The 25,311-nt window shown below is 38.1% G+C and overlaps 1 protein-coding gene across 1 annotated transcript in view; it reads left to right on the top strand.

Annotated features, from left to right (window-relative positions):
• Positions 1–23,753, top strand: part of LOC113069337 (sickle tail protein homolog) — a 48,998-nt gene extending 25,245 nt beyond the window's left edge. The window contains 20 exon segments of the mRNA XM_026242345.1: positions 1,974–2,169; positions 3,083–3,281; positions 3,948–4,041; positions 8,389–9,170; positions 9,305–9,406; positions 9,526–9,566; positions 9,717–9,856; positions 10,600–10,775; positions 13,060–13,196; positions 13,691–13,838; positions 13,919–14,351; positions 15,027–15,213; positions 16,157–16,389; positions 16,722–16,865; positions 17,847–17,963; positions 18,888–18,965; positions 19,075–20,793; positions 21,227–21,352; positions 21,966–22,315; positions 22,317–23,753. Of these exon segments, the coding sequence (XP_026098130.1) occupies positions 1,974–2,169; positions 3,083–3,281; positions 3,948–4,041; positions 8,389–9,170; positions 9,305–9,406; positions 9,526–9,566; positions 9,717–9,856; positions 10,600–10,775; positions 13,060–13,196; positions 13,691–13,838; positions 13,919–14,351; positions 15,027–15,213; positions 16,157–16,389; positions 16,722–16,865; positions 17,847–17,963; positions 18,888–18,965; positions 19,075–20,793; positions 21,227–21,352; positions 21,966–22,315; positions 22,317–22,437 (5,523 nt within the window). The 3' untranslated portion in view covers positions 22,438–23,753.
• The last annotated feature ends 1,558 nt before the right edge of the window (positions 23,754–25,311 follow it).

The raw sequence follows: 25,311 nt of genomic DNA, 5'->3' as shown, positions 1-25,311 counted from the left end.
TATTACCTGCATAATGGGCAAGTTGAACCACCTTCATCAAAGCCATAGAAAACAACTTGTGCATTCCCTAAGAATAAATTCAGTGTAGGGATATGAAGATGTGATCAATCTGGTGTCAGTGCAGCTGTAACATAAGCAAAAAGTGAAGCTGAAGTCGACCTCTTGGATTCTTAAGAGCCGTTCACACAGAATGCGTTTTTGCATTCTACTGCACTGCTTTCCCGTTGTTTTTGTATGTAAAGATGCTCTAGATAGATGTATTTGACCATTGGGTCAAAATTTTTATTAAAAGTGTTTTAAGACCTTTTAAAAGTTAAAAACTTGTGTGACTGTTGCAATGTTATCTCACACATAAAACGGTGTTGGGAAAACCTTCTTATTATCCTCAGTTCCATTGGTCTGTGTCTTGCATTTTTAGACACAAAACCCTTCCCAAACCCTTTATAAAACATAAAGGTCCAGTTTAAACTCTGAACACATTTTGCATTGTAAGTTTTCTGTTGTTTTCTATGTAAACATTTGCAAGACGGATGTCTTTGACCATTGCATCTACATTGCATCTTCTGCAACATCTCAACCATGACTCGCGCAGGTTCTTTTACTTTTAAAAAAGTTAAGTTTTAAGTAGTTCAATTTCTCTGCGAAGAAAAACATTTTGTGTGAATCACCCCTTAGGCTGAACTGGTTATGACCTTTCTCTTTAGTATCAACTTGTATAAAGCATAGAGCATAGATATGTTTTCTTCTTTACTGTCAGCAGAGATCCTTCAAGTGGTACAACCATATATTTTTAGATTTGCATAACATAAGACCTCAGATCAAAAGTTTCTGAGTTATACTTTGACTAGCAACAGTGGAGCATTGTTCATTCAAAACACGTTTAGAGCTCAAACTAATCTGTAGGGATGCACAAAAACTTCATCAAATGTACGAAAGAATGGTATGATTTAAATATTGTTCTGAAAATGTGTTGTTTCGAGCCACTTTCGGAAATGCGGAGTCTAAGGTGTAGGCTAATAGTTTGCTTCTGTCCTGACCTCATAATTGCATTGTCACCAAATCCACCGTGGAAAATGAAGCTGCGCAGTACAGAAGACTTAGGTTCCTTGGGGTCATGCAAGGTGGTAATATGGCAGGCGTGCATGTCAGAGCAGGTCAGTGTGCATGCTGCCGTTACAAAGAGACGCAGTCTGACTCAGTATCTGTTGCCTTCTGCCTGTCGCTTCTTTCCGTTTGCCGAGAAGGAAGAAATGATTTCCAGCCTCGGGGTGAAAACCTATCCTCTGAGAACATTATACATTAACTATGTCTGCTGTCTGCATAGATCCAAAAGGTGTTATTTTGAGGACAACCACGTAGATGCATTTCGGTCTTTGAATATAAATAGGCTACAAAGGATAATGTCTGTTCCAGAGCATGCTAGTTGGTCCTTGTGCGTTTACTTCTGTTGTGTCACTGGAGATAAATCACTCCATTTTCTTTTTTAATGTGAGCTAAATTATAGGACTGAGCCATAATTGACCTGAAGACGTGTTGACGATTTTATGTCCACGTGTTGTGAAACAGAGAAGGAATCAGATGACTACCATTCCTTCTTTTTGTTTGGTAGTCACCCTTGTCATCAGTAGATCATTGTTTTCAGTTCATCTCTTTTAGACACATAGAAGTGTGGTTGAATAATACATTTTCATTTTAATGACATTTTATTTGTTCATTTGGGTATTGATTGTTTACTGAAAATAACTCTCTGACCTTTCTGTGGCCTTTTATTGGAGCATTAAAGTTTATGACGGAACTAGATTGCTCACATCTTGACATTCAGAATGCAGAGTTAATAAATGTTTAAATATTTTCCAAATGTTTACCAGTTCAGATGCTACCCAATGATGTCTTAAGTGAAGTGCTTGATGCTAGATTCTGGTTCTGAGTGATCTGTTTAACCTCTTCTTTGATCATTTCGTGTTGTCCTGTAGATCAGGAGTTCTGGGCACAGTGTAACCCCTCAGTCTGCTGTAGGGGAGCCGAGGGAGCATCTCTCTTTGGCCTCCCTTGAGTCTTTGGAGGCCATGTCGGAGGGAGAAGCCCCCTCCGCCTTCACCCGAGGCAGCCGCTCTCGAGCGAGCCTCCCCGTGGTCAAGTCAAATAACCAGACCAAGGACAGGTCATTAGGTAAAGTACTGAGTTTTTAACTAGTGGGTGTGGTTTTGATTTGTTTGTCTTTCTCACATCATTGTCAATATATATATTTGAGGTAATATTAATGAGGTTACAAATCAAGTTTGTCAAAATTAAGGCAGGGTTGGTGTTAGTCAGATAATTAAGAGAAATTTGTTGCACATTTAAAGGGATGATTAACATATCCTTGTGGTCAATTCAATATTTGAATATTATAATGAAAATGTTTCTTTAAAACTTTACAGATTTCTTAGTTAAATAGTGTGTAATATAAATTCTAACACGTTTTGAGAAAGTGCCAACCTTTGGGCCTGTCAGACCAAATGTTGACGCCATGATTTCTAAGTACTTGGCCAGGTGGCCTTTTACAGGGGTTTTTTTTTTTTTTTTTTTTTTTACAAAGCATGCATTTTATGAGTTGTAGATACCAGTGTAGTACGCACGGTCTATACAAATGCATGCATGCACCTGTTTCAAATAGACTTTTAGGATTTCACTTAAAGACATTATCCTTTTTGGAAGCATTCTTGAGGTGAATGTGCTAAAACTGTGCATTCTTTCACTTTTTAATTTGTAAATTTATTAATACAGATATACTTTATTTTGAATAAAACCTCTGTATCTGATCATACATTTAAACATCTGGTTTATGTTACAGCTAGAGAGCATATTTTACATTTTGCTCCATATAACTCAAGTTATATGGGAAGAAAATGCTTACCTATTTATTTGGGCTGTCTCAAGAGAATAATTTAATGCAGGGTCTGGGACAGAATGCAGTTGTTAGCCTATATGCGCTACTGTACTTTTAGTCATTCCATACTTAATTCATCTCCAAATTATTGCAGAAATCTTCTGTTTTACCCATTGTTCTAGTATTAAACTCTTATATTTGCTTTATATTTAGGTGTCCTCTACCTGCAGTATGGAGAAGAGACCAAACAGATCCGAATGCCCAATGAGGTGACGGGTGCAGACACCATCAAGGCTCTGTTTGTCAGTGCCTTCCCTCAGCACCTCACTATGAAGACCCTGGAGTCCCCCAGCGTGGCTATATACATCAAAGATGACATGAGGAATATGTACTATGAGCTGACTGATGTCAGGTGTGTCTATTGTCATTGTCAGACTTTTTTTTGCGTGAATTAAATAATAAATTAAAAAAGTGTAGCATAATATTTAATGTTAAATATCGCATAAATATCACAGCCTTTCCCTCTTACAGTGTGCTTGGATTTAAGTATAGAAAATTGCAGGCAGTGCTTGATTTCAAGTGCGTTCAAACTGTTGGGTGACTCCCTTTTCCACACCCTACTCTTCGTTGGCCTGCGGCTTCCTGACAAGTCAGCAGGAATAGAAAGAGAGCATGATCAATCTGTTCTTCTCTCTCTCTGTGTATGTGTGTGTTATGCTCCACAGGATGGGCTTGGTTTTTTAACAAGCGTTATAGTTATGAAGAAGGAGCTTGTGTTGACACGCTTCTAATCTTTGTGTCGCAGTGAGCTGCAGCTCCTCTCTGTTCTGCCTCATTGAACCTGAATTTTCAAGTGTTATTAACACCACAACACTGGACTTCACAATATAATATTTATATAAAATTACTAATTTTATTTTGCAAGGTTTGAGTACATTTATGAGAAGTGACAGTGAAGATTTATATGCTCCAAAAATTGTATTTCACTTAAATGCTGTTCTTCTGAATTCACTATCCTTCAAAAAAGCATTTAGGCAACAGAATACATACAGTATAAAAAAATGTGTTTTCTTTGCAGGAACATCACATCACACTCTTGTCTGAAAGTGTATCACAAAGACCCAGCCCAGGCCTTCAATCACAACACAAGACCAAATAATGGAGAAATTAGGGTGAGTGACAAGAGTGTGGCCGCAGTAACACTGAACTGTCCCATTATTATAACTCTTCATGTTCAACTCATAAATCATTAACTGAAAAAGCTCTTTTGCTTTTCAACACTATTTGCAGCTGGTGTTGACAGCTAGCAGGACCCTGGTGGTTAAAGCTCTGAATCTGTTCTTTAGAGCTCAGAATTTGAAGCAAATACCTGCCACACCCATTCATTTTGGCAGGGGTCCCACTGATTGGTCTACCCACTGTTGCACAATTATATTGGGCGATCACCTTTAGCAAAACAGGTCAGCTCTGCTGAGATCTTAACTGTATGTCAAAGGCACAATAGTATTCGCCACGCTGCGTTAAAGTGATTTGTTTGTCATCAGGAATGTAGACAATGCAGAATTATAGCAGTGTCTCTGGAGACCAATGTAGCTATAAATACATTTAAAAAAGCCAAACAATGCCTGTTCCTTATCTCATTATGCAACAAATGGAATTTGAGTTGAGCAACAGATTTAATTGGAACCAAGCTCTAAGTATCTTACTTTCTAATCAAACCCATCTGCTTTCCATGAATCCATGCATGTAAACTTGATACTGACCTACAAACGCACAGTAGGATAATGTTATTCATATTTAATATCGAAATGCATAATAGTGCATAATTTTTTTATATATATATTTATATATTTAAGCCAGAAATGTACTCATCGCATCCTTTCTCTAACAGGATGTGTTACACATTTAGGAGGTGTTCTGCTGTGGTGTAATTTGCTTTATCTAATTATAAGCACTTCTGGAGAAGTCTCCAGCTATCTCATCCATATCTTGAGTTCAGTGGGCCATGGAGGATTGGGAAAAGGATCATTCTAAGCCAGGGCTGAAATTCCTGGGCCGGGTGTGGAGACGAACTGAGGTCAAGCTCTCAAGAGAGCACGGCAGCGGATGCGTCTGACCTTGTAGTTCTCAGCTCTAATGAGAGTGCAGAAGGGACCAGCTCCTGTCTGCACCAGCACACCACACACATACACATAAGCCTAGCTAAACAGCAGGCTGCTTGTGCTGTGTTTATCTAGGCTTATGTGTTCTTTATAACAACATCTAGTGCCTAAAACAGTAGCTAGATAATACACCGCTATATCGATAGAACAGACCCACTTCAAACCCGGTGCAATTACTTGGATTTTAGATTTTTTTTTTTTCTTGAGCATAGTTTGTTCAGAGTCTAGACCAGGGATGTGCAAAACTGCATATTTGCAAAATTGACAAATCAGCAGTTGGTCTGAACAACTAGTCCACTAGTAAGCCCTCTATAATTTAGCTGGCTCAGGGTTATGTCCACCTGACTCCAGGCAGGCTTTTTTTTTTTTTTAGGATTAGGATTAATAGGATTATTAATATCCGTATTGTTATTGCTACAGAAATTGTCATTAATTGAAATGAGCTGAAATAAAATAATATAACTTTTTTAAAATGTATAAACATAAATGAAAATGAGAAATGCTGCCTAACTGCTGACTAACTGACTTAATATGCATGAAGTACTGTTACTTTAAACTTATCACATCTGTTATACATTAAATCTAAGTAGAAATATTAAAAACTTAAGAAATTTTATATTTAATCTAAATTTGAAATTAAAGCTGAAAAGCTTTTTCAAAATAATTTAACACTATAAATACAGTAGTATATAAATAATACTAAAGTGGGTGGATAGGTATTCTACGATACGAGGGCTAAATAACCATAACTTTCATAGTTGTACAAACAGGGTTACCACATTCATGAAAAACATGGAAATATTAGGGCATTTAAAAATGTTCGATTTTTTAAGTGGTGGAAAATTGCTGAAATCTTTAAATACTCATAAAAATTCTGTAGTTAATCTATTTAGCTCTACATTATTCAATCTCTTTGGCAGTTTAGCATCAAAAGTGTGGAAACCTGAGGCATAATTGCAAACTAAAGCTAAAACTAAATCTGCATGTTGGATTTCCAAATGTAGTCCCTTTAAAGTACCACCACTAAATATATTAAAACTAAAAAAACATCTAAATTAGTCAACCTAGACAAGTTGACCAACTCATTGCCAGAAGGAAATGACTATACATTTTCCATTTTCCTGTTCTTCACAGCTGGAATCGCCAACCTGCCATTCCCATTTTATCTCTGCACAGTGTGTTTGCATGTGTTAATTTGAGTTCATGGGACAATAAGGTCTGTGCAAAAACACTGCGCTCTGCCCACGTGTTGTGGTATTGGGCAACCCTTTTCCCACCTAAACCAAACTTTAGATTAGTGGGATGATAGGAACCAGAAAAACAAATGGATGTGTAAAACAAGTCCTCTGAGAGCATGAGAAAGCAAACATGCACAGACACGTTTGTTGATGTGATGCGCTTATTTTGAAGGATTGCAAAAATGGACCCATTTTCTCTAATGTTTGAGCCTGATGATATATTGGCCTTTCATTTTAGCTGTTTGTCAACGCTGTAAATCTCTTGAACGTTGAAGCTTGTCCTTCATACACATAATTTATAGACCCATGTAAAGTGGTGCTCTCTGAATCCGCTTTCTCAGGTGCTTTGCATCACTTCTGACATGCGGCAAACTAAATGTCCTACACTTTTGCGACCATGCATGCATGTTTGTTGTATATTTGGTTTCTTGTGGTTGCATGACAAGTTTTAAGCTAATTTCATGGATGTCTTTATGTACCCATTGAAAGAAGACACCTATTTTGAGCTTAGATAATACAATAATGAAACGATGGCTGCACCTGTTTAAACATGCCTGACTCCAATTGAGTTCTTTGTGAGAACTTAGTCTATTTCTAACAGCATCTTCTTTAAAGAAATCTTTAAGAAGCAATGACAGACAGACCTAACTGTTAGGTATTGTCTTGTCATTCATTTGATACAGTTTTCAGGATATAAGCATTCAGCCAAATCATCTACCAGATACATTAAGGGCAATTATAATTTTCTTGGTTCATCTTGTTAATGTGCTCTGAAACTAGACCTGAGGTTTAGAGAGTGTTGTTCATCTTTAGGCCAGTGCAGAGGGTGTTGTTGCTCTGAATGTTGGATAATTCACCTGCACGCACGCTCTGTCTGTGGGCTTTATTACTGCACGCTTAAGCATGACCGCTGTACAACGACAGGTCTGGGCAGGGCTATTGTCTGTGCTTTTGCACTGGTTCCATCCTTTGTTCGTATCTGTGCACTTGTCTAAACATAAATCATATCAACACGGCCATACAATACAATTTTTGTTTTTAGTTTCCTGCTTTGAAAATGTCTCTGTGAAGATTAATCATTTTCGTGACAAATATGTAATAAAAAGCGCCTTTTCATTAAATTCAAAAGTCCTTTTCATATCCACTGACTTTCTTTGAGAGTTGTTTATCAGCAGTTTTCAACTGGTGGTTGGCGTTCTGAATAACATTGTCACGGACAGCCGAAGGAAACAACAAGACACTGCAATTTAAATAATAAAATGCAACTGACCATATAATATTGCACAGTTATAGCAAAATGCATAACTGATCAGCTTTTAAAAGTGAGGGGGGGGGGGGTGTTTTACATTTTGTTACTATACATTTTGTTACTGGCATCAAAGGTTGTGGGAACAGATACACTCTACAGTATTTTGACACAAATATATCTGTCACTTGGTTGAAACTTACTGATTCCAAAAACTATGAGCAAAAAGCCGTGAGCACATAGCACAAATCTAAGATAAAATAATTTGATAAATCAGAAGATTAAAAACAGCTTTAAACTTTATTTTCAATTTACATTTTCAACTAAATGAAACATTTTTATTTTGGTTTTGAAAAAAATAATAATAATTGGTGCATCACTATACATATTAAATATAAATTAAAAACACAAATGAATAAATAATTTTGATATGTAAATTTATTTTGGTATTAAATAATAATACATTTTATTGTTTACATTTTTATTGGTACTTTTTGGTTGCCACTTGATGTAGCAAAACCAGTCGATAATTTTACACTTTTTCTTCCTTACAAATGTGACATAACCTCCAAAAACCAGTTTTGTAACATATTACTTAAAGCATTCATTTATAATGCATTATAAAACTAGTTTTAATGCATTAATTATGCAGGATAACATTTATCAATTCATTGTTACACTATGCATTCCAAATTCAGTTATAATTATTCATGACAAGATATAATGTACTGTATTACAATGCACATTATGAATAATTATAATGCATCATACCCTTTAATAACCCTTTATAATTCACAAAGGCTAAAGAAAGTTTTACCACTTTTTTTCAAACCCAAATTCTCTCTGAAATGTTTTTTTTCGTTCTATCCCTAGATCACAAGAGAAAGGCTCTACAGTGGCAGACAGCAGCCGGGAGGCCAAAGCCCAGTGCACACTCTGCCTCACAGTCCCATACATTCAGTCCAGGGCTCTCTGTCTCCTCCTACACCTCGTTCCATGCCCTCATCTCCTTCTAGGATCCCTTTCAGCCACTCTGTTGCCATGCCTGGTGGTGCCACCTTACCCAGGTCCAACGCACCCTCAAATCGCTCTATCACACCCTGCTCCAGTGCCATCCTGGAGCGACGGGACGTAAAACCGGATGAGGATCTGAGCAGCAAGAGTGTTCCTTTGTATTCAGAAGCATACGCTTCACCTGAAACCAGGCTCAGTGTCTCCTCATCACAAGGCAGCCATTCTGGAGACGTCCCGGATGGGGCGGCTTACATCCAGCACCGCTCCTCCATCAAGTCTGTCGGCGCGTACACAGATGGCCAGGATCTGCAGCACTCCCTCTACAGACAGAAATCTCGAAAGTACAGTGAGAGTCAGCTCGCCTCCATGGGCTCCAAAACACCGCCTGCTTCTCCTCACAGGGTCAATGAGGTCAGAATGATTGACATGCTCCCAGGCCAGAACTCCCACATGCCCTCACAAGGTGTGGCAGCGGAAAGAGCATCACCTGTGCGTAGATCTTTCCGCAAGGACAGTAATGTGGCCATGGAGGTGGCCACCAGGGTGAGAGGCAATGTGGCCTCCCCTGTTTTTGCCGACCTTCAGCCCAGTCACGGAGAGAAGCCATTTCAAGGACACATGGCAGCCGGAGATCCTCAGAGGTGAGACTTTTTAAATTCCCCGCAGCTCATTGTGTTATAGTGAATAGTGAACAGCTTATTGTGAACAACATGTGATCATTTATAGAATGTGATCTTTCTTTGTTGAAGTGAGTCACGTGACCTTTGTATTGCAGTGAAAAAATAAAGGCAATGGAGCAGCAGATCGCCAGCCTTACTGGACTCGTTCAACACGCTCTTATGAAAGGGCCAAATACAAGTGCCAAAGAGACTTCCAGGTGGATGTTCACAGAAACATATAATGTGATTCATTAATAGCATGAATCGAAATCGTATTAGTATAATGTAAAAATGGAAACTTTCAAATGAAGACTTACTGTATTGTCTTTCTCTATAGTGAGAAACCAGTAAAGATTGAGTCTTCGGCACAGAATGGTGGTCAGTTAACGTTCAGTTATTGATTGTGATGATGCTTTCTTTATCATTCCTTCTTGCTCCCGTGAATCATGGATCTGAATTAAATATTATTTTTACCATATTTGTGTTGTTACCAGGGCAATAAATTCATAAATTGGTGTTTTTGTCCAGGCGTCTGTACTGTATCATCAACTAAAGAGCCAGACAGTATTTCTCCTGTCAGAGACCCTGCTATGAGCTCAATCCTCTCCACCTTCAGGAGAAACGTCTCTGACCTCAGACTGCAGCTCCATCAACTCAAACAGATGCAGGTACACATCAAATTCAAACTGAAACGAGGTTGTGTCCAGGGCAACTGCTGTTTTTAAGTGCTTGTCCTACAATATTAAAATGTCTTAAAATATTATTAATACCATCAATCAAAAAAGTATTTTGCAGTAGTTATATTATGCAATAGTTTAGTAGTGAAGCAACTAGCTTCACATATTTCGTTGCTAAATAATACACAGTAAGATAAGAAAAAGCATTAACGATACATTTAATTGATCAAAGTAAAGTTATTTTTTATAAATAAATACTGTTCTTTTGAATTTTCGGTTAATCAAAAAATCCTGAAAAGAATAGTCGCTGTTTTCTCTGATAATAGTAAACATTGCTAATAATAAAAAATGTTTCTTGAGCACCAAATCAGCATATTAGAATGATTAATTTTACACTGAAGTCTGGAGTAAGACTCAAAATTCTGCTCTGTCATCACAGGAATAGATTACATTTTACAATGTATTAAAAAAGGAAATAGTTATTTTGTATTTGAACTATACTTCACAGTAGTTCTCTTTACAATATTTTTTTAATCAAACAAATACAGAATTGGTGCACAGAATTGGTGCACAGAATTGGTGCACAGAATTGGCGATTTTTCTTCAAAAACATTAAACACTCTTACCCGAACATTTGAATGGTAGTATATAAACACATATGTAATTACAGTAATTACAATAAAGAGTTGGTCAGAAAACAAGTGTGCTGATAGAGCCTTGCCTTGCATATACAGCTGCAAAACCAGGATGCCATGAGGCAGATGCTGCGACAGGCAGAGCTGGAGATCTCCGAGAGGTTTTCAGACATTGTGCTGCACCTTAAGGACCCCGTTCATAGACAGCGAGTCCAGGTGGAAGAGGAAAGACACAGATATCTAGGCATGGAGGAGATGGTTCTCGTACAGCTCGGGTAAGACAATATGACAGCATCATTTTTATGTGACTTAGACCTAGGCATTAATTAGCCATGAAGAATTCATTATGGACAGTTCATCTGTAGAATGTGAGAGACAGTTGTAGATGAATAGAACAAACGCTGCGATCCAGAGGGGGAAATCAGCGCACTGATTAGCTGCTGCAAACAACCCAGATTTGATGCTGATTAACTGCTCACGTCTAATCAAAGCTGAATTCTCGCTGTAGTAATTAATTATAAAACCATGTCTCCAGTCGATGCTGAATGCACACTTTAATAAACAAAGGTCAGTGTACTGTAGGTTTGTAATAGATGTGAACAGATGGGATTTTTACATCGCTAGTGCTATATTGAGTGTTTTTCTAAAACCCATTTGCTTATGTACACCTTGATTTAAGTAAGACTGGTCATAGCTTCATTGGGTGGAGATGTGCAGTGAATAATCCACTGTCCCAACCTGTCTCAGAAGAATAAGGCTTGTGAAAGTTTCTACGTGTTTCCTGTCACGATGAATGTGTGCTGTCCTGAAGGGGAAATATAAGTCAGATTGCTTCAGAAATTAATCTGCGTTTAGTCACAATGTGCATGAAACCAGTTTTGCTATTCAGTTGGCAACTAAAACTAAAGCGCTATAAAATATCACTAGGAAAAAAAAGCAAGAAAATCACGTTAAATATGTATATGTTAACTCAAAAAAGGACTGAAACATAATATTATATATATATTTAAAAAAACGTAAACCAAAGAAAAATCTTTGCTTTAGCGCCTAACTGAAATTAAATATATAAAATAAACTATATGAAATAAAAATAGAAATATTTAAATAATTATAATAATGACAGACACACATTATTTATGAATAAATACTGTATTAGTAAATAAATAATACTAAAATGTCACTGCATTAAATATGGAAAGCATTTTATTCCAGTAACCAACAGATATCAGTTCATAGAAATAATAACAACCAAAAAATGTTGTTACTCCCTTGCTTTAGATTATGCTATGGTGAGAAAGATAACAGAAAGCAGGATTTGACATTGTGCATGGGAAAACCCTTAAGACACCCCTCTGGTAAATTACACAAAACACACACCATTTCCCACAGGGATGATGTTAAACTATGATCTCAGAGCATGTGTACTGGCTTGCAGATTCCTGTTGAGGGCTGTTATGTGCAGGTACAGCTAATGATGACCAGCTTCAACAATGCACACTTCGTAACCATTTCGAGACGAATGAGGTCAGAAAATCTGAGAAAGACGCAGGTTATGATTATCCTCTGAAAGTATTTGGCTGAGGGCAGACTTTCGTTGCCAAATTTGCTTACACAGCCAAACTTCTCTGTATGTGAACTGTCAGCCAACAAACAAGACTAATTCATGTTAAACAGGTTTTCAGCCTTTAGCCGTCAAGGATCACAGTCAAGACTTGCTTATTGCATAGCATTAAAGGGTTACTCCACCCCATTAATCGCTTACCCCCATGTCGTTCCAAACCTGTAAAAGCTCTGTTCGTCTTCAGAACACAATTTAAGATATTTTGGATGGAAACCTTGAGGCTTGAGACTGTCCCATAGACTGCCAAATAAGTATACTCTTCTGTGTCCTCAGTGCCACAAGGATGCACCGTTTCTACATGTATTTAGCTTTGATTTGAAATAAAATAGCGCATCCTTGTGGCGTGGATCCCACAGAAGAGCATACGCAGCACTTAAAATATAGTGACACAGAGACCGTTGACAGGGGAATTATTGAATAAAGTCTTTATTTTTTATTTTTTTATTCGCTTACAAAAATTGTTCCCGTCACTACATATAACCCAGGTTGCACATCTGATGGCAGATGGAGCATTCTGACGATGACTTTTGACGTTATTTACTTGGTAGTCTATGGGACAGTCTCAAGCCTAAAGGTTTTCATCCAGAATATCTTAAATTGTGTTCCGAAGACGAACAGAGCTTTTATGGGGTTGGAACGACATGGGGGTAATTGATTAATGACAACATTTTCATTTTAGTGTGGAGTATCCCTTTAAGTGTCACTAAACGCTGGATTAAATACGATTGAAATATATATATATATATATATATATATATATATATATATATATATATATATATATATATATATATTTTTTTTTTTTTTTTTTTCAGTTCAGGTTTTACATTGTAGAGTACATGCAGCTTGAGCAAAAAAGGCAAAGTAAAATACTTGTTATATAGCATTAAAGTGACAGCTGTGCTAATAAATGACACATCCTTCTTATAATGTCACAGAGAGCTGGAAAACTATGTGGAGATGCTCAAGAAAGAATCCAGCTGTGCCATGAGCAATCGCCCAGTCACTCTGAAGGATGTGGAGGAAGGGGCGGTCAACTTACGCAAAGTAGGAGAAGCTTTGGCCACACTCAAAGGTGATTGCATTTGTATTTATCCTCCCGTGGACTTATTTAATCATTTATTAATTATTATACATTAACATTCAAAAGTTTAGGGTCAGTTATTTATTTTTGAAAGATACTTTTATTTAGCAAGGATGCCTTAAATTGATTCAAAGTGACACTAAAGATATATTTTTTATTATTTGAAAAATGTTGATCTTTTTGAACTTCTTAATAATCAAAAAGACGCATCACAGTTTCCACAAAGATATTAAGCAGCACAACCGCTTCTAATCTTGATCATAAGAACAAATAAGAAGGTTTCTTGTGCACCATATCAGCATATTAGAATCATTTTTGACACTGAAGACTGGAGTAATGACTGTTTCACAACATTGACATTTCTTCTGTATTTTTGATCAAATAAATTATGATTTCTTTCAGAAATGTATTATATATAAAAAAAAAAAAAACTTTCAAATGGTGCTGTAGATAACTCTCTTGTATAATAATGAATGTCTTTTCAGGAGAGTTCCCAGCCCTGCAGATGAAAATGCGTGGCGTGTTGAGGGTGGAGGTGGAGGCGGTGCGCTTCCTTAAAGAGGAGCCTCACAAAATGGACAGCATGCTGAAGAGAGTCAAGGCTCTGACTGACACTCTCAGTGGACTGAGAAGGTAAACACATGTAGCACTTGAAACATTCAATTCCTTTAGAGCTTTGGCAGGTTCATTGTTAGGGTTTCTGTTTGTTGTAGATACACCACTGAAAGCCACAACCATACTTCTGACCCAGTCCAAGGGAAGGCGTTACCAGCTGATTCAGTTTCCTTTGTGGAAGAGTATAGATCTCCAAAACCTGTTTGTGAGTCCCCGACCCCACAGCCAAGATCACCTGCCAAAATCATCTGCTCGGAGCCCGTACCCACTTCTCCAGTCACGGTGCACCACATTCAGGGGACTCCCATCAGCATGCACCACCCCAGTCCCCCGCTCACACCCACCCATAGCAGGGACTCCCCCACTGTGGCGAAGGTCAGTCCCAGGAGCAGAGAAAACAGTCCTGCCCTGCTAAAGAGAGCAGCACCACGGGGCCAGGAAGCTGTGCCAGCAACCGCTGTCATCAACACGACTGGATCCTCCTCACCAGAGGAGATCTCTGTCAACACAAGCAGGCCCATGCCTGACGAGGTGTGGTTCAACTGTGACTTGCACTTCTGATTGATTTAAGATCCATGGATTGGCATCAACACAAGAATGTCTTATTTCTGTAACTCTGTGTTTATGTGCACACTCTTAAAAATAAATGTTCTTAATTGGCATTGACGGTTCCATGAAGAACCTTTAACTTCCAAAAACTTTCCCTTGCACAAAAGGTACTTTATTATGTAAAGGTTCTTTAGATTATTCAAATGTTTATTATGGCAATTTTTCCTGAGAATGAATTCTAACTTCCAATTGGATACTCTTGTTCTCCATAGGAACCCATTCAAATAGCGCCCATCTGATTTTAATGTGGCTAACATTGGCAGCTTCGTGTCATCTACACACTCATTGAGGAGTGAGGCACTGACAAATGGCGGTCATTGCGACACTAAAAAGTGATGGCGCTATGGAGCCATGTGCTTTTTTAAAACATGTAAATAGATTTAAAATTAGATTATCAGATCAGAATATTTGCAAATTTGACTAAAAACACTAGAGGTTGGAAATCAAATCATCCTTCCAGTTAAGAGTCAGGCGTTATTTCCGCATCCAGGAAAAAGGTCTAAATTAAGTGAAAATGTTCATTTAAGAACTGTTTTCTGAAAGGATATTATGTGTGTTATTTCCAACAAACAGTAACTTCTGTCGGGTTCTCCACAGGTTTCTAAACAGGCAGCAGAGGAGGACAAGGTTGAAATGGAGAGGATCCTTCAGCAGACTCAGGCCAGCCTTATGAAGGCCATACCTGACCTGGAAGTGAGCAAACAGGTGGACAGCGCCTCCTCCCATCCACCCAGCATCTTGCCAGATGAGGTGGACTTTCCACTTCCTGTATCTTCACTCCCTGGTAAGCCTGTCCACTCATATGAACCTGCATATTAACAGTTCATTCAGATTGTAGCATATATATATATGACATATAAGTGTGTCCATGATAAAAAGCACATTATATAGATGTGTTATTTGTATTCAAGTTGGTTTCATATGTTATTTTATTATTATTATTTTTTTTTTAACAAATCATGCTCAAGAAAAGTTTAAATGTAATGACTTTTGAATGAATGTAATGAAATTTGAAAGTTGTGCAAAAATTACAGCATTGGATACAAAATCTCTTTTGTGTGGTTGGTGTTGTTTTTCTGCAAAAATATTAGTTAAAACAGCCATTAATATTATTAGCACTGTTTTTACTGTTGTTCTGTAAAATAAATGTATATTTGTATTATTATTATTATTATTATTATTAAATACTGGATGTTTTTATTTTAAAACAGAATTGTGCTAATGCTAAAGAAATATATTTTAATACAAAAAAACAGGGTGAATGTGACCTGAGACAGGGTAAAAGAAACCCCTGGGATGCAGGGGTCACATCTTCGTCAGCCTTTTCACCCCTGATGAGTTCGCATCCCCGTAAAAGTAAAAAAGAAAAAAAAAATTAGTTAATTATTGTTTTTTTCATAAATATTTGTACGTTTTGGGGTCACACTGCTTTAAAACCTGAAATATTATATGATCTTTTTATTAAATGAAAATATTTAATATTTTGGAAGCCTTGACATGGTCATTGAAGTCTGCAGGGGTTCTTTCTATCATTTCCTCTTTTATGATTTTTCTTCATGCTGATTTGATCATGTTAGGTTTTGGTTTTTTTTTTTCTAAAATAAGTTTTTTTTTTTTTTTTTATTACAGTACTCCTTGTTGTTTTATTAATGATCCCAGATTAGCTGGTTCAGATATAACCTCTGAAGGATTTAATTTTGAGGCACTCTTTATTTAACTTCAAACAGAAGCCGCACCGCAGGATGGACCCAAAGCAGATAAACCAGCCCAGACCAGTTTGGAGAGGCCACAGAAGCCCCACAGGGCCAGTGTTGACAGAGTACAGCCCAACCCTGAAACGGCCAGCAAATCTCCTCCCCCTCCCCCTCCACGCAGATTCTACCCCTCTGGATCGGGACTCACCACAGGACGTTCGGGAGAGGTGATCTACACCACCCGGAAAGAGTCCACTAGCTCACAGGTGCTTGAGTCATGCTTTTTCAGTTTCCTCTAATTAACATCACACACCATTATTCATCTGACTTAGGCCTTGCTGAGCTGCATTCCCAGACAACATGACAATTGTCCTTACTATTATTTGATAACAACACATCGTATAGTGTACCTACTACGTGTAGAAATGTCATTGTGCTGTATTTTGCCTGGGTGTGCCGTGCGCTTCATATCGTGTCCTTGTTTTTGTGAATAATAATGATGGGAAGTCACGGTAGAGATTCCAGCTGCTTTTGTTGATTTGAAAGACATAATGGAGGGTGAGGGTCGGTCACACTCGGCTGGTTGTTTTGGCTATAGGAGGGTGAAGAGGAGGCCCCGAAGCCCAAACCCTTGCGTGTGCCCCCAGAGGTCAAGCCCAAGCCCCGCACCCCTCCTCCTGTCAACACCTCCACCTTACAAGATGAAGAGGATGAAGGAGATAAGATCATGGCTGAGCTACAGGTGAGCAAACCACCATCGTCCTCACACAAAGACATCAATGCACACTTATTCTCTAACAAACACACAGGAAGTCTGAGACATGTCTGAGGTGTTAAGGGACAAATATTGAGCCCATACAAACTTCAGACGGTCACACCAGTGTCAACATTTACACAAAAGTATCAAAATGAGGGCACTGTGGCTTTCTTAGATGTTTGACTTGTGCTGCCCTCTATTGTTGAGAATGGGTAGGATTTTCTATAAAGCTGTGTCATCATGAATTCGATTTTATTTGTATTAGGAATAAAAGTAATAAATCAACAGCATTAAGTGGCCTCAGAAAGTGTTTGTTAATGTCATATTGAAATTTGTGAATGTCATTGTATTAGCTAACTACATATCAAAAGAAACCAAGTGCAATTTATTTGAAAGAAAAATACCACAAAAACGTAAACAAATTCCTTTAAGAAACAATAACAAAAAATTATAAAATAAAATGCTCGACAAAAATATAATCAGAGAGATAAAACCTATTATAATGTTTGCAATATATTAGTAGTGTGAATAGGATTATGTACTATATACTGTGCGACAGAAGTATTGAATAGTGATTATATAGAATTAATGTTTATACATTGACATTAATTAATAAAACTGAATGAATATATGTATTTGGGCTTATAGTGAAATAAAGTATATGTATTATTGATATTATTATTATTATTCAGATTTATAAATGTTTTAATTACTTTATTTGATTGCTAAAATGAAAAGTGAAGTTCTGAGAAAAGAAACTGCATCTTATTATATTTGCAGGTGCCACTTGTATCTAATGCAGTGACTATATATATATATTAACTGTGTAGTGAACATTTTTCCTGTACTTTGTCAGGATCAAGGTGTTCAGTTCTGTTTGACATCTCAAAATTGCTCAACAACAGGACAGAGCGCTCACCCATACACAGCCACAGCACCTAATGCCCGTACCCTTACCCCCTTCAGGTGTTTCAGAAGTGCACAAAAAAAGATTTACAGCCCAGATATATCGTTGATCTCACATCCCGTGAGCTCTCAGACAATGAGATGGAGCCAGGGCTTTCCCTGTCTTACCACACAAAGGTAACGGACGTGATGTGTGCTAACTCCCCGTCGCAGTTTAACAGCAGTGCTCACATGAGCAGTCAAGTCCCATAACCTCCCGCTCTACTGACACTAATACACAACACCCATACTGATGTACTGACATACTGACGCACGTCAATGCCTGACCGTAGCCCCTCATCGAGAGAGGGTGTAATACGTTTGAATGTGTCTAACACTGGTCTGTCACTCACACTCTCCTGCTGAATGCTAATAGATCCAGCTGTAGAAGCTGGGGTGGGTCAGAGTGACTGGATCGTTGGAAAGGCCATTCAGCACTCTGACTTCTGACCTTTTCCTTTTGTAGCATTCAGAGTTCATTTTGAGAAAGGTCCACCATAAGGAGCTATAAAGATATAATATTACTACTGCTTTGCAAATAGAACTAAAATATGTATTGTAGACACCAAACGTTACATATTTATTTATAATGTTTTATAAAAATAAATATTTGTAATATTAATAGTATTTGTAAAAAATAATAATAACATTTGAATACTTTTTATGAAATGATTGATGTTTTGGGCTCTACAAACATATAAGTGTGATGCAATATATTCATATCTGTGCATGTTTTAATGTGCAATGAACGTAATAGTTGTGATGTTTATAACCTTTTTAGTCCTTCAGATCAACAGTGTCAGGGTTTTCAAAACTAGAATAATATTTCTATATTCTGGGTCATTGAGTGTCTATAAAAAGACTGATACACGTCACTTTCTCCATTAAAATATGTTAAAAATTATTTTGAAGCAATGCTTGACAACATACAGCAGTCGGATGAAAGCTAAACTAAGCTCTAGATGGCGCCAGTGGTCTTAATGTTTCTCTGCATTGTACTGACTAGCTGGATATTAATTTGAGGATATAAATAAAGGTTTCTGTGCTAATAAACTGTCCTAGCGGACCCCTTCTCACCTATCTGAAGAAGGAGCACTGTCTGAAAGTAGGGAAGCTAGTGCAACACCTGTTTCACCTGGGGTAAATATAATTCGTTTTATGTTTGATTTAAGAGCATGCAAGCACATTGTGTTCACATTGACTATAATATTTTATCAGAAGTCCAAAGAATTCTTGATTTCTTTGTCAGGTCATGTATTATATCACTGGAACATCAAAAACATCAAGGCAGAGCACCTCTAGGCCAGATGACCTAAAGGAACCCAAGGAAGCAACTTTTTCTCCTTCGAAGGTTGCAACTGAGAATGCTTCTGACATTTCCCAACAACAAAAACTGTTCAAATCAAATGACTTATCTGTAATTTCACTTCAGCCAAGCCAATCAGTCAAGGAGGTCCAAACCAAGCCAAATAATATTCATGAGGTGCCATATAGCCCCTTTAACTCTTTAAGGAACAGCACGGAAGCTGAAAAAGGGGCATCGCTCATTAATCCCAAAGAGCTCAAGGCTGAATCAGTGCTGAAGTCTCTAAAGCAGGTGGTTCCTACACCTTCTGAGAAAGTTTCACCCGTTGAGGAGAGGTTTGAGGAACAGATACTGCGTACATCCTCCGTTGCACCTGTTATGGACAAGTCAATAAAGCATGGACATCGCACGACCACTGTTAAAGTTACACTTGTTAGCAAGTGTCCACAAAGTGCTGAACCAGTCCATCAACCCAACACTGATGCCTCATTTTCAACACAACCGAATAACCATGACATTGAGCAGGATGTACCAAAGAGATCATCTGAAGATCATGCCAGATACACTGAGGAGGCCAGTCTAAGTCCAGACCTCCCAGGAGACGAAGGTCCTCCTCCACCAAATAACATTGCCTTCAGGATCACTAAGACCAAGGTACAGGCTCTGTCGACTGGAGAGTACCAACAGCTGGTAAACAGTAAAGGCACAGATGTCCAAACTGTTAAAGTGGGCTCAGAACCAACCCTATCTGCCCCCGAGGACTCTAGGTTTGACAAGAAGCCGGTTATCATCATTTTTGACGAGCCTATGGATATCTGTCAGGCCTACAAGCGACTGTCCACCGTCTTTGAATGTGAAGAAGAGCTTGAGAGGGTGCTATCGGAAGAGAGGATAGATGAAGAGAACGAGGAGGAAGAGGAAGCCAACTCAAAGAGTCAGGTCGGTCAGATAACACCTGCAGATAATCTAGATCAGTTCAGAACTGAGAATAGGGCAAGCAATCGGAGTAGTAGTAGCGTTCCAGTGCCTCTACAACAGCAGAGTTCCTTTGAGGGTCCTGCTCTTTCTGTTGAGGAAGGAGACAAGACAGAATCTGCTAAAGATGCCAAAAAGAAATTCAAGTTTAAGTTCCCCAAGAAGCAGCTTGTAGCTATTGGCCAAGCTCTTCGTACGGGGACAAAAACTGGCAAAAAGACACTGCAGGTAGTTGTCTACGAGGATGAAGAGGAACCAGATGGAACCGTGAAGGAGTTTAAAGAAGCTAAAAGGTTTGAGATCAAGTCCCACGCAGACGATGATTCTACCACCCCTAGGTCTTTATGGCAAAACCAGACCACCACATCACAGAGCACCAAAGACAGAACTGAGGAACTCCGTAAGACTACTTATCAAACATTAGACAGCCTTGAGCAGACCATTAAGCAGTTGGAAAGTACCATCAATGATATTGAGCCTACATTGGTTTCGGAAGTCTCCTGCAAGGAGGAATCGAAAGCTAAGAGATTGTCCAGTGATGCAGAACCGGAGGAGGGCAGTCCCACAAAAAAGCCAGCCCCACTGAAGCCCAAACCCCACAAGTCATCTCTGCAAAAGAGATCCAAAACACAGTCTCGATCCTCCTCAAGCACGTCCACCTCCTCCAGTTCCTCCAGCAGTAAACAGGTCTTTCTCAACTCCGTTGCACCCTTCTGCTGGTGGCTTGGGTTTGCTTTAAAAGCTTGACTTTCTAACCAAGGACTTAAATCAACTTTGAATGTGTTTCGTAGTTGTCTTCGGGTGAACGCTCTGTTTTGGGGGCTCTGTGTGATTTCAGTGGACATGATTATGGACTTATGGTGTTTTTCTCTTTTAAACCACTGTCTATTTCTCTATTCAGACTTTCAATGAGGTTGAATCCACGAACTGTTTCTCTCTCTAGTGCATGTACTGTGGTTGGGATATTGGTGGTGCACTTGAGCATGCTGCTGCCTATATCTTTCTCTTCCCAATCATGTCTACAAATGAGAAATCTTTAAAAGCCTTGTCCTCATTCTGTCGTGTACTTGTCAATGGCCTCAATCCATCGCTGACATTGTTTCCTTATTGATCTTTTCAGAGCTCTGGGGACTCGCCTGCTTCGAGTCAGACTTCCTCACCCAAGTCTCGCCCGCAGCCAGCAGAGAGTGTGGAAAAACCTGGAAAACCTCAAAAGCTCCAGGACTCCCAGAGGCAATTCCGTCAGGTGGTTTTACTGTAGGGCAGTGTTAAGGCGTGAAGACAGATGGGAAATGTCTTCGAGTAGTTTTATTGAGGACACACAGGGATCCAATATGACGATCTCTGTTCCCATACAATTAATCACAACCAGCTCCTTGTGCATGTTTATCATTTACACATAGGCACTTTCAAGACAGGCTTCTTTTTTTTTCTTTTTTTTTTAACCAACTCTTGCGCTCCCTGGGAATCGAAACCTGCGACCTTGCTGTTGTTCGCACTTTGCTCTACCAGTTGAGCTATACAGAAAAACGGCATGATTCTTGTTATCCAGCAGTCAATCGTAAGAGCAAACACTAGGAACTACCGTGTTGGTTGGGGAGTGCCGGTTTATATTTCCACTTCTTTGGATTATGAAGATACTTTGAAGAACCCCGTGTCCAAATTCCTCCTTTTATTCCTTCTTTTCTCTCTTTAATGCTTAATGTGTGAAACTGACTGTGAGAGAAAAGAAACAAAAGTATGCCTTTTGTTACAAGAGTAATATTTTTGTTGGTATTTTCATAGAATATATATTTTCAAGTGTATGTGTTATATCATCCTACCTGACTTTCCATGTCTTCCGGCGTCTTTGTTGGCAGGCTAACGGGAGTGCTATGAAAGCTGGTGGGAATAGTAAAGATGCTTTCCTTGCTTTGCCTGCTTCTAAGATCCCAGCTTTTATACCTAGCTCATGGAAACGTAGCTCAGGCCGTGCTGCTCGTTCTAGGCTGACTAACCAAACCTCTTCCTCTTCTTCTAAGTCCTCTATCCCATGTCTCAGTTTGAGCTGGCCCAGCTGTAGACCCGTCTCGCCCTCTCAGCGGCCAGAAGGTCAAAGCCTAACCCTCCCTCCACAGACTCAAAATGGCCAGTCCTGCTCCTATTCCTACTCATCCTCCTCCTCCTCTGTCTCTCCGACCTCTACTTCCACTCCATACCTCCTGTCTCCCCGTCATGTGCTGGGGAGGTGGAGCTGTACACATGGCCAGCTTCAGCAGCCGCAGGTCTCTGAAGGCCAGCAGGGGTCAAGCCACTATCACACCAGCATCCTTTACTGGGAACATGGCATGAGCTGTCCATTTGTCTCTTTTGCTCATTCTGTTTGCACTCATTCTAGTGGTATTTAAGGTGTAACAGAAATACCGATTTAGTTATGCCGTGTATTTGGGGTGGTGTTTTTGTCTGTGTGCACTTCCACTGAAATCCAGAAGTGGTTCAGAATCTAGAGCCGCATATTATGGATTTTGTTTCGGTATATGTGAGGGATTAAGCTTGACAGTGTTGGCTTTTTATTTTATAGAAGTGCGTTTGTTTACTTACATGAACTATATATAATATGCAGTGCTGTTTTAGAGAAAGGAAATTAAATGAATATATTATAATATAGAGTGTTTTATTTTTAAATTTGGCGTATATTGTGGGAAAACAAAAGCTTCATAAAATCTTTTTTTTATTTTATTTTTTTTTTTAGGATTTTCTTTAGGGCTTTTACAAAAAAAGATATAAATATAACTTACAAAAAAAAAAAAAAAAAAAACATTTTAGTGCATAAAAGCTGTCATTTAGGAAATCATTATTTAAATCATTATTCTAGACCTGACATTTATAAATACTATTCGATATCTCCAGATCCAGAAGCAGACGACTGGGTCAACAAAGCAAATTTGTAACTTTGTACACATTATCAGATGTTCATGCTTCTGTTGAAGAACAAGGTGCTCAATGGATCATTTCAAATCATGCTTGAGAACGATTATCAGGTTTGACACCAACTTTAAGAGTTATAATTTTATGTAAAACATGGTGTAATAAATATTAAAAATGCAGTTTCACCAGATGTTTCAGACTTTTGGAGCCCACTCTATATCTATCAGAAATGGTTTAACAGGTTTGCTGTGATTGATTTGACATTTCGAAATGGATTTTTTGTTAGTTTTTTTTGCCACTGCACTGGCAGTTTTAACAATATGCAGTTTGTAGTGTTTTGCCATAAAACCAAAGTTTTGTTTTTCATTTAAAAACAAAGGTGTATATAGAGTAGTGTGTGAGTGAATGAATGACGTGCAAGCATCGTAGTGGTTCTGAAGCCTAGTATTTTTGTGTTCCTTCATTCGTGTTCTCCTTCAAATAGCTCATGTCAAATGCCAAACAATAAAGTGATTCACATGCTAAATATTATTCTCAAAAATATTGGCTGTGAAAATAATGTTTTAAAATTGCAAATTGTACTCCTATGCATGCTTTTAAGATATTTAACCATGGATACTGCAAAGGTAAATGCTGTAAATATTACCTCTGATTTTGTAATCCTGTATAAATTGTACATTGTTTGGAAGAAAATGCTTGCCAGAGATGTTTATCAAATAAAGGGCTTCCAGTGTATTTGACTTTTTTTTTTTCATGTTTTTATTTAAACGCTGTGTATGCAAATTTGTGAATTGTCTGCCAATTGCATATTTTAAATGAGGATGAACACCTGTCTCTCTAGTGAACATAAATCAGTTTAACCTCTTTCAAGACCTGATTTAACAATTTGAAAACTAATGACAGCACTTCCAGATTCTATCACTTTAGTATTCAACTGCAGAGGGCAGCACTGACTTGCAGGACTTTACCGTGAAAAGAGACCTGCTGTAATAATCTTAAACTCAATATTTTTTTAATATTTATTAATTGTTGATTTCGTATTTAATGTCATCTTGTTTTTTGGCAGAGGTGGAAAAATATTGACTGTAAAAAAAAAATACTGACCCATAAAAACCCAGCAGCTGACAATAGTTTTTTTTTTATCACTTGAAGGAATATGCCTTGCTATAATATACTTTGGAGGTGATGCTGCCAGAGTAGCCCATTACTGTTCCAGACCTTTAAGTAACAATTTAAGAAAGGCTGTATTGAGATATCAGATAAACTGAAGTGGGGATCTTAAACAAAAGTCTTTAAAAATGGGTTTCAAAAGCCATTTTAAAACTGTGCCGTTGCCCCTTAGCAGTCATTTCATTATATGAGACATGAAAGCAATTAATACCTGATTGATGTAAGAGTCTATATCTATTATGTGGACAGCAAAACTCCTTTGAGACGAATGATTGGCACATCTATTAATTTGGACTTCTCCTCCGTGCTTAGATATGCATTACTTTTTATGGCAAGTTCAATTCAGTCTTAAAGAATTAATTAAGTGTACCTGTTCAGACACATGGTGCAGTTCATCCTCAGCATAAGACATTTTATTGTTGCCATTCACATACTAACGGCCATGAAATTCACTCAAGGGCATTTCTAATAAATACAAAATGTATATACATTTTTCCAAATGTATAGGGATGAACAATCCTACATCTAATTAGAGATGAAAACACTGTCTGGACAAAGGAATGCTGCTTTTTCCGTTTCCAGGTCCTCCTCAAATTTGTAATTAGCCAGCTTTAATGAAAGATAATTAGTTCATATGCAAATTTTAGAATGACTGAATCCCTAAGCTTTGCACCATCTAATTAGCATGTAATTTGTATATTATAATACATTTACCATTAAGAAGTGAGGAGTCCAAATGCTACAATGCTATAGAGAGGAGAACAAGAGTAATTAAAGCGCCAGTCCTTTTAGCATTTAAGATTAATTATTGTGTCTCCTGATGTTTTATGGTACAAGAGCATCAACATCGTAAATCTTTGAGGACGTTAACAAACCAACAAGGAACTTGTGTAAGTTAATCAAAGATCTGGTCACTAATTTGCATTTTTAATTCATCGCAATTAACGAGTGTCAATTGAATAGGAAATTAAGGCTGCTATAGCTATTCAAGCTACTGCCGTTTGCTTATACAATTTCTTTGTAATCCTATTTATTGTGTCTCTAAAATAGGAAAATCATGTTTATGCTTCTCAGTTTTCTGCTAGAGCTCATTTACCGTAACATATACAGATAACCAATGATTAAAAA

Source organism: Carassius auratus, unplaced genomic scaffold, assembly GCF_003368295.1.
Source record: "Carassius auratus strain Wakin unplaced genomic scaffold, ASM336829v1 scaf_tig00001501, whole genome shotgun sequence".
Taxonomy (NCBI): domain Eukaryota; kingdom Metazoa; phylum Chordata; class Actinopteri; order Cypriniformes; family Cyprinidae; genus Carassius; species Carassius auratus.
This window is presented reverse-complemented; position numbering and strand designations above follow the sequence as displayed.